At 39.1% G+C, this 14,937-nt stretch overlaps 1 protein-coding gene across 1 annotated transcript; it reads left to right on the plus strand.

The window, feature by feature from the left end:
- Positions 1-829: 829 nt before the first annotated feature.
- LOC139713343 (tRNA-specific adenosine deaminase 1-like) lies at positions 830-5,803 on the plus strand (the record flags this gene model as incomplete). Its single annotated transcript, XM_071625087.1, has 3 exons — positions 830-1,020; positions 3,941-4,055; positions 5,488-5,803. Coding segments are annotated over 3 exons (523 nt in total), but the record flags the coding sequence as incomplete, so codon positions are not given.
- Between the last annotated feature and the right edge of the window lie 9,134 nt (positions 5,804-14,937).

Consider the following 14,937-nt stretch of genomic DNA (forward strand, 5'->3'; position numbering starts at 1 on the left):
AAGAGTTCATTCAAGCACATCAGCGTCGGCGGTCTCCTCACCAACCAATCAGTGACCAGGATGTGAGAAGCGGCTGAGCATAGCGCACCCCGCCCGCACGCACCAGTCCACTGGGCAGTGTGCGAGCTTCACGCTTCGGTTAGCAGCAAGCAGCAAACTGACCAATGAGATCACTCTGGTCGTTGTTAGGGGCGGAACCTATCTGTGGCGCTCAATCCAAATTTTCGAATCAGTTTCTGCTTCGTTGAAACGCCAAAAAACATGGCTCAGAAAAACGCTATTTTTTTGGTCTTTCCTTTCATCATTTTGCTTCAAAATTTCGACAGATGATAGAAGACATGTTAGACTCCAATAATATATCAAAATCAGAAAATCATAAGTTTTGACCAATTTTAATGCTCTGACTTCAAACTCGATTTTCACGGCTTCGACCGTGCGCGACTCTAGGACCTTTTTGTTGTAGCGGGTCACATATATAGTCTTGGTTGAGACCTAATTTCAGGTTTCTTTTTTGTGAGATAATGACAGGCCTCTTATGAAATATGAAAGAGCATGTAATTCCACAAGGAATTCAACGTTTATTTGATGAAAATTGGTTTTGAAATGGCTGAGATATCCAAACCAGAGCGATTCTAATAAAGTGTGGGACCCATCTTTTATTATGATCGCTTTGTTTTACCTTGTTTTTGGATGAACAAAATATTTCTCGTGAGCAGTTTTCTTGTTTTGTCTTTTACAGAATATTATCTGAATGGCTTCAGCCATACAGAATATGCCAATTTGTTGGATTAACATCAAAACTTTTTGCTTTTGTTTATTTCAACCGCAGGTGTCCATTCAATCAAGCAGCTATGTTTCGTGCAATCACCCAAAGAGTACAGTCCGTCTCTAACCTTCCCAGAGGTTACGTGGTCAACTCCCCCGTGATAAGGCAATCAGAGACCACCTTCAGGCACTCCAAGGAGGAGGTTGAGAAGCATCACGACGCCAAGAAAGGGAAGATAACTGTGGCAGGAGCAGGTATCATTGTGTGACCCTGACCCTTGACAATATTTTTCCAACTCACCTTTGTCTTTTAAAACTGTTTTAGTACTAGCCCCCAAATACACTTGGGGAGGTGTCTATGGGAAAATGCATGTTGAAGTGAAATCAGCCCACCCTGACTGGGCTATTTGTTAGTATTAAAAGGTTGTATATTCAAAATTGTGCATGGTTAATGAGTAATCATATTTCCCAGCATCCTGTTGATATTGATCTGTAATCCAGAAAGTGATACACCTCAGAGTTTTCAGAAGAGAATTACAGACTTACCACATATCAGTTGAGAGTATGCTCCCCTTTTGTATCGAGATGTACGGTTGGAAGTTTTTTCTGGGTCCAAATGAATCAGTGGAAATCGTTAGTATTGTTTGCTCCTCCATCATAAAGAGGTTTCCAGTGTTGCTGTTCTGAGGAAAGGTTTGAATTATGTACCTACCTCTACAGTATACCAGCATATGAATGGAATCTAATTTTCAGGGTTGCAAGAGGGGCACAAATTTTAAAGCATCAAAGGCAGTGTCACACTTTGGCAGTACAATTTTCTTGCAGCTATGAAATATTTCTTCTCACCATTTGGTGTGAACATCTTGTGAACATCTTATGATCACAGTTTTATTTACAAAATGAAAACCAAAAAAAAAGTTTGTTTCGAAAGGGCTGAAAGATTTGTGTCACCATGACGCCCCTCCTCACCCTCAAGCAAACTAACTCATAAAGATTCTCTTACTTTGTCATTAACCCATTTGTGGACAAGCTAATTTTGCTGTAACATGTATTTCCATGTAGACACCTGCCAAACATACTCGAGTCTCGTCTTCAGTGGGTTAAGCAATTGCTAAACTTCATATGAATCTCTGTGCTATTTAACCCTAACTAGGCCGGGCTATTTAGGTAGTTGATAGAGCCGGGGGGGGGGTGGGGGGGGGGGGGGGGGGGGGGGGGGGGGGGGGGGGGGGCCCTCCCAGGCCCCCCCTCCAGATCTCGGCCGTCGACCGCGCGATCGCAACGAAAATTGGCACACACATTGCCTATGATGTAATCTCAAATACCATGAAGTTAATTTTTCAAAAAATCATCATTATGCTAAATTATGCTAATTTATGCATGATGATGCATAAATCAGACTAATTGGTGTAAATCACAAAATAAAGCTCAAAACAGGCACATTTTTTGTGTAAATATTCTTTTTAGTGTCCTTAGCAAATGTAATAAAAAATAATGTGATATTTAGAAAAAATCTTAAGTATTTTATTGTTTTTAAATTTCTTATGTATTTCCTTGTTTTTTTCGACTTTATGTTTTTCATTGTTTTTTTGATGAAATTTGTCCGCGACATCGCTCCCGAACAAGAAAATATGTTATTCATTGATTTTGATCAATAAACACACCAAAATAATCATGCTTTTATGAAATTTGCCCGTAAGCACAGTTTGCATTGAAATTGTACACGAATTAACGTTTTTGAGCAATTTTGGTCTGACATGCGTGTACATATTTATGCGTAACTTTGAAACCGTGCGCCCGGGCGTCGCAAATTTGGTGTCAAAAGATGCGGGAGACTCGAAAGAAAAAAGTCATGAAACGTCGCGGCGATAGCTTTTTGTGATTGCGATACATCGCGCGAAACTTCCCCTCCCCCCCCCCCCCCCCCCCCCCCCCCCCCCCCCCCCGGCCTAGTTAGGGTTAAGAGCTTTACACAAGAACCAGGGGGAAAAAAAATGAAGCCATTGAAAAACCTGAATTTTATTCTACCAACCAGTGTGTAATGTAAGCAGAATGTTGATATTGACCATCTCTTAATGTGTGTAATCTGTTTGCAGAAGACTGATCTACTTTTTCTTGGTCTCTTTTTTTTTCCCCCTTATACAAAAGTTGTCCAGACAGTATTCTTCTACTTCTACTTGATTTCACTAATGCTATGCAAAGGGAAAATTCTGTGGGTTACCTCTCATAGGGCTTCACCAGGGTTTTCTTCTTTGTGTTTGTTTGTTTTTTGACAAAATAACAATGGAATGATAAAAAGGGAAATGCCATTACACCCACAGCTCTGGTATGGACAATCAAAACCATGGAGAAGTGACCTTCATTCCAGAGACTCTTGTTTGCCCAATCATGGCGAAGCATCTTTATAGATAAAGAAGGATTATGAGAGTGGAGGACAAAACCTCCATCTGTTCCTTCGGAATTTGGACTGCAAGTCGTCCCCCCACTTGCTATCGGGAATAATGAAGGCTGATTTATAGAAATCTTGGAGTTCTCTACAGGTCATAAGAGTGTGAAGGAGGAGAAGAGGAATTCAATTCAAATCCCTTGATGGTGTTGTGTCTGTATGCTTGCCTTGTCAGGATAAAATTGATTGGAATAAAGAAAAAAGAAGCAAAAGATGAATGTCCATCAAAGAGTCAATGATTTGTGCTAAAAAGAACCAGGTACAGAGTTGTACACATGTTACACAGATGTATATAAAGCATAATTATGATTATGTATGGCTTTGTAGGATATTGATCTGGATACAGACGATTAATGTTTCAGCCACTGCAAAGTAATTGTAAATGTTTTCTCATCTGTGTAAGTTGTTTTAAATTAGTCTTTCATTCGATAGTTAGACCAACAAATTTTATTTCCCCCTGATATGTATACAGTATATTCACCAACAAAATATTCTATGTCAGTATTGTCTATCAGGAAGCTGTAATACACAAGTTTGTTTTCATTTTTTTTTTAATAGTGTTAGCACTTGGATGGTACCAACTAAACTGTTTTGAACAATGTCCTAAAATTACTTCAATTTAACCTTTGCCCACTCAACGAACAAAAAAACAACAACAACAACAACAAACAACAAACAAACAAAAACCCATCCGGGACTAATGGATTTTTGTTTGTTTGTTTGTTTTTTTCTGTGGCGCCATTGTGTGGAGTAACATTCCAGATGAAGATCAACCAGTTGATGTGACAGCCAATGGCAAAAAGCAGGGAAGCACAGCAAAGAGGTGGAATGAGCCACAATCAAGGTAATGTTTTGTCATTCCTATGCAAAATTGTTCCAAGTTCATCTGTTACTGTTGGCAACCAGGATAGCCGGGTGGTAGTGTCGCTGTTGGGAAAGCAGTGAGGACAGGATCGATTCCCAGTGGTTCCCTTTTTGCGGCATGTTTGTCAAAATGTGGATTGGTAATTGCAGTCTTACAAATGTATTTATACAGAGGGAGACAATGACCTAGACACCACAGCACAGTATGTAATTTTCTGTAAAAATCTAAATGTTTTTTATGTGGATTTCTGTCTACATTTTCTTTACATTGATGTATGGGTCACTGAGCAATGATTACTGACTTACCAATCTATCACTTTGGCTGCCAGCATGAACAATACATGATGTATAGTCTACATCGTTGATGTTTTATGTACCAGTAATCATTTCTCATTATTCCTGACTCTATTGATGATATTCACAGTATAGTTTGTGAGAGGCAGGCACATGTGATGTGTAACAGAATTCCAAATGTATCAGTGGAAAAATGAGCAAAGAAATGCACAAAGTTACCATCACAAAATTAGTACAGTATGCTCTATGAAGCAGAGGAAGCCAGGCGGATGCATGAAATCCTGTTGATATTACAGCCTGGCCCTTTTGTACGTGTAGTTGTCAATACACGATGCAGTGCAAGTGTATTACCATTAGAACTAAATAGTGTTTTGCAAATGGATGTTGCAGCATTATACAGTGCACTCCCGTTATAACGAAATGCTCGGGACTGGCAGTTTTCTTTTGTTATAACGAATTTTCATTATAACCGAACAAATACATTATATAACGAAAATAAAGAACCACGTATATATATCACATTATGTTTGGTGAATACTCATCATACGCTGGAAAGCTATGTGAAATGTGGTGGGATAACTGTATTACAATAATAAACGCAAGTTCCCCTCAGAAACTGTGCGTGACACAAGGAGCAAACACACAGTGGTGTGAAGCGTTCACCCATGCAGAGACGCTATAAATGCTTGTTCCGCTACGTACATGTATTTTCGAAAGCAATTCGCATTTCGTTATAACGGAGCACATTTCTTTTGTTTTTCTTTGTCAGTGGCGCTCGGAAAAGACTTCGTTATAACGGAAATTTCGCTATAACCGTGTTCGTTATAAGTGAATTTTGTACCATAGACTTTAATGGTGATAATTTTGGGACCTGAAGATTTACTTCGTTATAACGAAATTTCGTTATAACCGTGTTCGTTGTAACGGGAGTGCACTGCAGCAGTCTTGACATTCCCACCATAAAATTCATGTTGCCAGGTTCTCAGCTATAACATAAATTGTGAATTACAAGTGGAAATTCTCATGGCTAATGAGAAGCAGTTTATCAACCAATGTTTTCTAATGATAAATGAGAAGACTTGTTTGGTTTATTTCTTTCACAAACCATGAAACTACAGGAGCAAAAACTGTAGCGTGGAACTCTTCAGATCCTTCAAAGAACTCCTGGCCATCATACCTCCGGAGAGACTGCCAGCCACTCTTCGGGTGGACGGCCTGAGGATGTACCTGGACTACAAGATGGCGGCCAAGGATTACCAGGAAGCGCAGAAACGGCTGCTGGAAGTTTTCCAAACGTGGGTCAGGAAACCGCGCAATTTCTACCAGTTTGAATGAATAAGTCATGACTTTGCTTTATTACTTTGCCATGAAAAGGCAAGGAAGAAAACCTACACTACAGTTTGCCATCCAGTGTACTAAACCTGAAAGAGGTCCCAATTTAATCACTGTCAAATGGCAGTGGTGTGCCTTGTATTAGAAATTTATGTGAAATACTGATGAGTATAACACAAGCTTACATTACAAGTATTTTGAATTGGGGTATTATAAGCTGTCTTGATGCCTTCCAAACGCAGTGTACAGAAGAGGGCTTCTTTTTTTTTACCTCTCTGCTGTCCAGAAACCTCTAGCAATTACACTGGCATTAGCAATATGCTCTCATGAATGTTAAAGTTGATGTACAAACTATAAGTCTCGCCAAAATGATATGTGCACTTTGTTTCTGTTTAAAAAGCACCCATTGTAAGTAGAAGTACCCCCAAAATGGCACTGGATGGCTGTGAAAAAGAAGAAGACAGGATTGAAGAGCAAATGGAGAGAGCACTAGCAGAAATGGAGTTACTCATAATTTTGGCCCATATGTATGATATTTGAGTCTTGATTAACTCTTTATGTGCCACGTTCGCATGTCCGACTCAGTCGACGACGTGCCAACTTCGCATATTCTGCTCAACACACAAAGCCGCTTAAACCAATCGATAAATCGCTTATCCCGCGGTACAATCAAAGCTTTTCTCACGCTTTTGTTCCTCTCACATACGGCTTGCATTCTATGTGGTAATTGACTAATAAGCGATGTTCCCAACTAGATTTGCAAGTACATTCTAAGTTTCTTTTACGGTTTTATTTGCAAAAGTCATGCCTTTACAAGAATGTAGCAACTGGTCTTTCAAAAGAAAAATTGAAAATAGATTTGTCATACAAATTATATCGAAGCAAAGTTTGGCATTCCTCTTTAACTTTGCTTACTATTGTGTCCACCTTAACAGAAATTTGTAGAAGATATACAAATTGGAAAAAAAACACGAATTTTTTTCAAAGCATGTCTATCTTCGTGTCCCAGAATAACGTGGCACACAGGGGGTTTCCACCATGGCACATAAAGAGTTAACCCTCACTGTGCTTTGCTCACCAAGTGACATATGTGCTGGCGTGCCTGCTTTGCCAATCAACGCAGATGTCTGCAAAGTATTAAATTGTCAATGTGTAGAGATTACCTAATCCCTTAATCCACATTGTGTCACCTGAATGGTAAGATTACTGAATGCTAATGAGAAAGTTTGACAAGTAAAGCCAATTGCCTCGGCACATAATTAGTAATGTGTAAACAATATCAATGTGATCTGGTAAAGTTTCCATGCTTTTTTTTGGGGGGGGGGGATGGAGGACAAGATGGGGCTTGAAATTGCATGGCTTCAATCCGTAGGATGTATGATATGTGATTTAGGAACTATATTTTTCATTCAACTTACCACAAATAATTTATAAATTGATTTTTTGCTCCCGATTACTTGAAAGATTTGTCTCATGATATTAGATGGCTAACTTCAGTCCGTGCGTGCGCAGGCAGTAGTACTACGCCGCGATCACTCTTGTTTAGTCGTGCTAGAGCAGGGTTAAGGACTGATGGAGGCTTACAGTTTCCACCCTACCACCAAGCTGCTAAACTACTCTATTCTACTCTACAACTATTCTACAAACTATTCTACATCAAACTACACATCTAAAAAATGAAGAAAAGTAGCTTCAAATTGAATGTAAGGCTAGTCTATTTAATGGTCTAAACAAAAATTACATGTCCACCCATTGTGAGGATTTCTTTTGACACCACAGCATTTCCAGTGGAACCATTTCAGACATGACTCACATTCTATCATGTTAAGTGAAGTTTTAACTGTTGAGCACAAATTACACTTCCACTCGTTGCGTTTGGTAGCAACTACATCTAGAATAAGGAGCCAAGCATCCTGATCTACATACTGCTGTAATCTCATCCCAAGTCATTCTCACTGATGTCAACTACTGTATCCGGAACATTCTCTGGAATCACTTCAATTTCTGACTCCCTTGCTTCTCCCTATCCTTGATCTTGTCAACTACTTCATGACTTACAAACAGCTGTAAGTGTTTCACATGCTTCTTTGGTAGTTGCCTAACGCTAGTGCTACTTTCCGAGGTCCTCGCAGTACTGGTATAATCATGATCGTTCCCCCGGTTGATTACAACTTCTGTTCCCCCTACCCTACATGTGATAGTGTCCCTCTCTTCACGACTTGGTTTTTCAAGCGGCACCTGCCTGTTCTTTCTCGGCTTCTTGGTCGACCGAAATGTACGTTGTGGTGTCACCCTCTTTAGTGTCCTACAATCCCTTACTTCCTGAAATGGCCTAGTAACTATGGGCGGAATTGGCACCTTCAGCAATTGCACTGCTGCATCTAGGTGTCTATACACAGCGCCTAGATATGTGTCAGCTTCAACATCCCTTGACTGTTCATGTAGTTCCTTTAGTTTTGATTCTGCCCTCTCTTTCGTAATCCTATCCTGTCCACGAGTCTGAGAGGTTGAAGTTTACTCCTCTATGATCTCAACCTGGGTACAAATCTGTAGGTGGTTGGACAACTTCCACATAGTCTAGATTGTCACTTGTGCCTACAGTGTACATCCATACTAGATTGCACCCTGTCCTGTACCCTGACAACAAGATGGACATGTTTACACAATGTCGCCCTAACAACCCCATCTACACATGTGCATGAAAATTCATGCACACACACCCTACATTCCTTACATGCCAGTTCACAAGTATCCATACATGACTTCTCCTTCCTTTCTGTGGTGTAGGTTCGCTTCCCATCAAGTGACTTCACTTCCCACTTGTTTGCCCCTATCTACCTCTTTCACTTCATTGCTGCTCAGTTTCAGACTATGCCTATGTCGACTGTCTACAGTATGTCATTGATGTGCCTTGTCTTTTTGCCCTTTTCAAGTTTCACAAGCCTGTCAAATGTTGTAACCCGCACAAATTGCATGAGCACAGTTACACACTTGTCTACTCTCTTATTTGTGAATCCTTTCATGTGTACGTACTTCAGTGTGTGGTGAAAGGCCTCCACATACATGTTTGTATTGATTCTCGATCCCTTCCTGTAACAAACAGCCCACTGTTCCTTCCTGTCCACATAACTCTTGAAGTACTCCCCAAAACATTGAGTAGAGTCATCCCCTAGTAGGTCAGTAGTGACCTGTCCTAGCATCGTCTCAAATTTGGCAACATCTGGCTCATCAAGCAGGCAGCGCAATGTTTTGTACACGGAAGATTGTAGTTCCCCATTTCCTGCAATATGGCTACAAAGTGCTCCCCTCCATGCTCTATCTACATGCCATGTGCACAGCAGCTTCTTAGGTCTATGAGTGAACACACCTACCCATGCATTGTAGTACTGATCAGCATCATCTGTCATAATCCAGCTAGTCTCTAATTGGCCTACAGCATCACGGATTCTACGCAAAAAGGCAGTCAGTACAGCACTATCTTCCCTGTTGGATATGAGCCAAGCAACCGGAAAACCCTCCCCAAACTCATCCACCACCATAACAGTCACAAGTGAAAAGTCATAAGCATTTGTCCCATGTGTTGCATCCATGCATATCACATTCTTCCCAAAGGCCCTCAACATACATAGGCGTCATCATGCCTAGCACAAAGTCCTCCTGTGACAAGCTACCTAGTCCATCTGGGCATGGTGCCCCTGATCCTTGTACAAGAGGACAGGATTACTATCCTTATCTGCTCCGACTTCTTCTACCCACATACTAACACTAGTGGCATCATTCCTATGTCTACTGATCCCCTGCAGTCCCAGCGAGTGCTCAATATTTTTCGCATCCTTTCGAGGCACAAGGTGATGCCTTTCTACACTTGTAGGCTATCAGAAAGGGAATTTCGTATGTCATCTAAGATCCAGTCAATGCATACACCTTGAGCAAGTTTCATAGCAATGGCCACACGTTCATCATTGCTCAGCTTTGGGTGTGCTAAGTCCTTTTCGTGGCCATAATGTGTGTCTGTGACTACTACCTCTACACTATCTGTTGTAATGTACAATGTACACGTAAGTTGTTGCGCAGATCTGGGCAGTGCAATGCCCATCAATTTTGCTGGAGCCCTGAGCTTTCTGCGCGCGCTTTCCTGTCCCTTTGGAAGAGAAAAAACTATTGCGATTACAGAAGTAAGACTGCACACTCACCCGCTCAGTTGTCGTTGCACCTCTCTCAATGACGAAAGAGCACTGGTTCGTCTTCTCGTACTGCTGCTTCCACTGCAAAAACGGTGAAAGGGAAAGTCACGGTTAGATTGTTGAGTATTTTTTTCTTGGAAACACTGAAAAGGATGCGTAACAAATCTGATTTATTTATACATGCACATGCTGAGATTGAACTGATAGATTAGATGAACACAATCAGTATACTTTGAAAAAGATTTTTTTTTTTTCCCTTTAAATTAAGAAAACATCTTATACTGTTAAACAAACAATGAATCACAAGAAATTAACACCAGCCACCATCCTTGAAGCTGCTCTTTCTTGCCCTGGGGCCGTCATGTATGATGTGAATGGTATGATGTGGAGGCTCAACACACAGATGATTCACACCTATCAAAGTAGAAATGAAAGTATACAAAAGAAATGTTGACAATATGCACACTGGAACACTTTCATGCAATGTAGTCAAAGTTAATTGGCTTTGATATTGGTGTACATGCATAATTGTCTTTTGCTACACAGTCACTATATGTAATCTACGTATGCACTACAATGTACATGAATTGGTATACATAAGTCCAAGAAAATGAAAACTCATTGTAAAGACAGTAAACAAACACGGTGGACTCTCACTATCACCTCGCCTCGGGTCTGGCAGTTGTTATTTCGTTATATCAAACTTTGTTATAACCGGACAAACTACATAATGTATAACTATCACTCAATGAGATGAATTTCGCACAGCTAGGTAATATGATGGTAATATGTGCCAAATTTGAAGCCAAATGCTTTAAAAAAAAGACAGCTTAATTACAAATTTTTATGATTTCCATTCAAAATATACTGTTACCGTGGCAACACAATGTTCAACAATGACGGAAGATGAAGCCAAATGCTCAAAGACTGAGGAAGTTTTCTGAATGCACAATATTTTTTAAAGATTTTCATAAAAAGATATGCTGTTCCTAAGGCAACACATTGTTCAACAATGATGGAAGAATAAATTTGCACTTTATTTATACATATATGAACTATACTGTACAGAAGTCACATGTACCGAATTTCAAGTGAAATGATCGTAACTCGTCCCAGCATGCAATTACGCCAACGGGATGGTGCTAGCTTTTATTCTTTATGAAGTATAGGGGCCCAGAGAAGTTTAATGCCACCTTCCACCCAATTTTTCCCCCCATTCTTTGCGGGGCAGTTTTCCTGCATTTAAATTCCTTGACATCTTTGCTCTCGTAAGGTATGCGAGTAGTGTGTTAAGACCAACCATTGGTTCCTAGGCAAATAAGTTGAGGAGCACCTGTCTCTCTCTGGGCCACTATGCATTCATTTTGTCCATTATTAAAGCTCAAGTATAGTTTTGATTTTAAAGGGTGAATTTTTATCCATAATTTTAAAACTGGATGATCCTCACTCCAAATAAGTCTCCAGAACCGGAAAATGAAATTAAACACTTAAAGTGACTTTAAAAGACAGAGTTTGAGTAATCAATGAATGGCCACTATAGGGAGCTCTGTATATAATTCTTTGGGGAAAATCTCGAGGTCCCCCCGAGATATTACATTTTTGTTTATATTAAAAAATCATATATTCACCAGGCTGTTAGAAATCATAAAGCTCTATACACTAAAACCAATTAGGGATTTTATTATATTTCAAGAATTTCCAAAACTATACCTTGGCTTTAAGCCATTCTGCTGATAAAGTTGGGATGAAAATTGCCACTGGTGGAACAGCGGTGATAAGGGCGAGAAACCAGCAAGTTGCAATGGCGTAAATAGCTTATGTTGTGTGTGTGTACCACGCTGGGAAAAATTCCCTTATGGCCCACTATATATTCCTTTTGCGACTGAGTTTCCACTCCTCCACTATGCCCACAGTGGCAATGTCCCAAGGAAGGTTAACCTTTATCGGGTGTTTGATGTTCATCTGATAATGCATTAAATATATCAAACAGTGTTTATATAATTATGATATATGCAAATATATCGTGCATACTTCAAGGGTGTATTGCCCCGTATTGTTGCATGACCACATGTATAGGCTGCTGTGTGTGTCTGTGTGTGCGTGTGTGTGTTCTTCTAATCATCTGTATCAATTTTTGCATCACATATCTTATGGGTTTGGGATGTGAATAGAGTAAAATATCCCGTTTGCGGCAGTTTAACATTGTTAAGAGTTTTTCCAACTTGTAAACAAATCAGGCAAATTATTTTCAACCATTTCATATATCATAGACAAGATTATTCATTAACGCAATTGTTTTCATGAAAGAAATTTACCAGTGACCAACGCAGTTTTCATGATTTACCAGGGCAAAACCCGGCACAATTTTCGCCGGTAAGGGCGATATGCGACGTAGTATTTCTGCTTGCGACACGATGTACAATCCCTATGCAATACGCGCGTGCTCCGCGATCTTTAGCTGAACGCCTTCACATGTCTCGCGAACATTGCGTAAGCGCCAATTCCCATTGCGAAAGCACATGATAATAGCGTGCGCACATGCATTGGCCGCAAACAAGATCGCAATTCTGGCGGTGTTGTTAGTGTCTTTCTCGTGTTTTTCTCATTTTTTTCGATGGTAACATCCACTTTCCGAAAAAAATGGCGGCCCACATCGGCTCGCGAAAATTCTATTTTACGTGAGGATATGTTTTCAAAATCCATGAACATCGAGAAAACGACAAAAAATCCAGTTTCTTGGACCATTGTTTCTTAACTGTTATGTTAAGAAGTACCGAAAATTTCATTTTGGATGCGATATGTTGTCATTTAGGTGAGAAAATTTCACTTTCGTCAGAGATAGTGCCCATTTTATCGGTTGGTTTTTGTTGATTGCTAGTGTGTTAGTATATGTGTAGTGTGCATGTAACAGTGCAATGCTGTGTTTAGCTGTATATTACCGTGTATGTTGTACCTGCCGCGAACGGCTGCACGGCCGCTTACTGACGCAGTTACTCTATCTATTGTATATTTTCTAATATTTTTTGAAATAGTTTTGTCTTACAGGGTAAGCTCCACCCCTTAAAAACTTCAAAACTCAGCTGACTTTTCTGACATCATCAGTCAATCATCATTAACCGAGAATCCTGTGAACAAAAGACTTTCGTATTGTCTTTTCCCACCTAATGGCAACCTCTGAACAATAGCACTGCTTTCATAGTTTCACCACACAATGCCAATTCTGAAGTGGGTAAATTGAATGTTATGACTACTTGCTGCATCAGAAATGCCACAGAAAAACCATTACAAAAATGCAATGTTTTTGTGAAGAGATTGTCAGTTGATTGGAAGGGACATACCAATGTCTTGTGTTCACAGGATTTATAGACTAATAATGATTGACTGATGATGTCAGATGATGTCATCTGAGTTTTGAGGTTTTTTTAAGGGGTGGAGCTTACCCCACAAGAAAAAATATTTCAAAAAATATTATAAAATATACAATAGATATTCACATCCCAAACCCATGAGATATGTAATGTAAAAATTACTACAGATAAATAGAAGTCAACTTGCATTTCTAATTTAGTGGACCTTTAAAAATGAACCTGTGAAAAAAAAAAAATCTTCAAGGTTATCCATTTAGTGCTTCATAAGAGTGAGAACCTAAAAGATCACCCCATAGACTACAGTACTGGAATTATTATCGTAGTCTATAATGATTACAATGTTCATATCTTGCTCATCGATATTGCTAATGAATGCAATCCTTTCATAATTTTTGCATTGTTGGTTGTTTTTTTCATCCATCCGAACGTAATTAGAGAGGTCATGCTGCTCAGTTTTATAATTTTTAAATCGATCAACTGCAATGTTAACCAGTTTAAAGCCACTGGTTAACATTGTGGTTGATCGATTTAAAAAATTCTAAAACTGAGCTTCATAACCTGTGTAATTATGTGCAGATGGATGAAAAAACGACCAAGAATGCAAAAATAGTGAATGTCACACACTCTCTATCAAGATATATATGAAAATTGTAATTATCATCTACTACGATAATAATTACAGTACAGTAGTACTGGGATGAAATTATAGCTCTTCACTCTTTTGAAGCACAAAATGATGCCCTTGCGGCATTATTTTTCTTCACAGATTCAGTTTTACATCCAAACAGATATTCTGATAGCATGTCAGGACATGCAGCTCTGATTTTTGTTTTAAAACTGAACACAATGTTAACCAATGCTTTTAATGTAGTAACATTCTCAATTTGCCTGTAGATTGTAGTGCTTCACTTATCATGTGACAATCTGACTCATGTTAAGGCTTGACATCCATTCCAGTATTCTTAGAATAGCAAGATAATAATGACCTTAGTCGTTTTAAAGCAAATCTAAATAAGTACTTGCACCTCTGTAAAATTATATCGAGTACATGAAAACAACCCTTTTTGAGAAGTCTTGAATATTGGAACAACAATGGATATTAGAAATGCAGAAAAATTAGTCTGTATAAGTACCATCACTCATCACAGAGACTTCATATTTTCTCTGCATGCTCTGTTAAAAGTATTATCACTCATTGGCCAAACAGTGTTTTGGGTTTTGAGAAGAAATAACTCTAACAATTTTAAATTTGTTGTGATGTACATTGTTTAAATTATCAAATGTATAGTAATACTGCGCCTCACAACAAGGAAGCAAAACTCTCTTCAAAGATAATGTAGATTTTAGAATGGAGTATGATTAGATGAGGAATGCAGTAATGCAGTAATGCAGTAATGCAGTTATAGTATGACAAAGTCCAGACAGCGTATAATCCATCTATATTGAGTCTGTGTATAAAAATATTCTTTGACGTTCATGGAATACTAGTAGTTTATAATATACATGAAAACTTTTCAAACATTCATACACAACAACATTTAACGCATGGAAATGGTAGCGATATGTACGTTCGCCTTAATCACTAAGATTGTTTTTTTATTCTCCAAGGCATTTTCGTCGTTTCATAGTTCATGCCTTGTTCAGAGTGGTTTTTAAAGTATGTGTCGTATGACAATTTGTTAAA

The sequence above is a fragment of the Diadema antillarum genome, unplaced genomic scaffold (genome assembly GCF_040938485.1).
Source record: "Diadema antillarum isolate AM-2024a unplaced genomic scaffold, OU_Dant_1.0 seq00001950_RagTag, whole genome shotgun sequence".
In the NCBI taxonomy this organism is placed as follows: Eukaryota; Metazoa; Echinodermata; class Echinoidea; order Diadematoida; family Diadematidae; genus Diadema; species Diadema antillarum.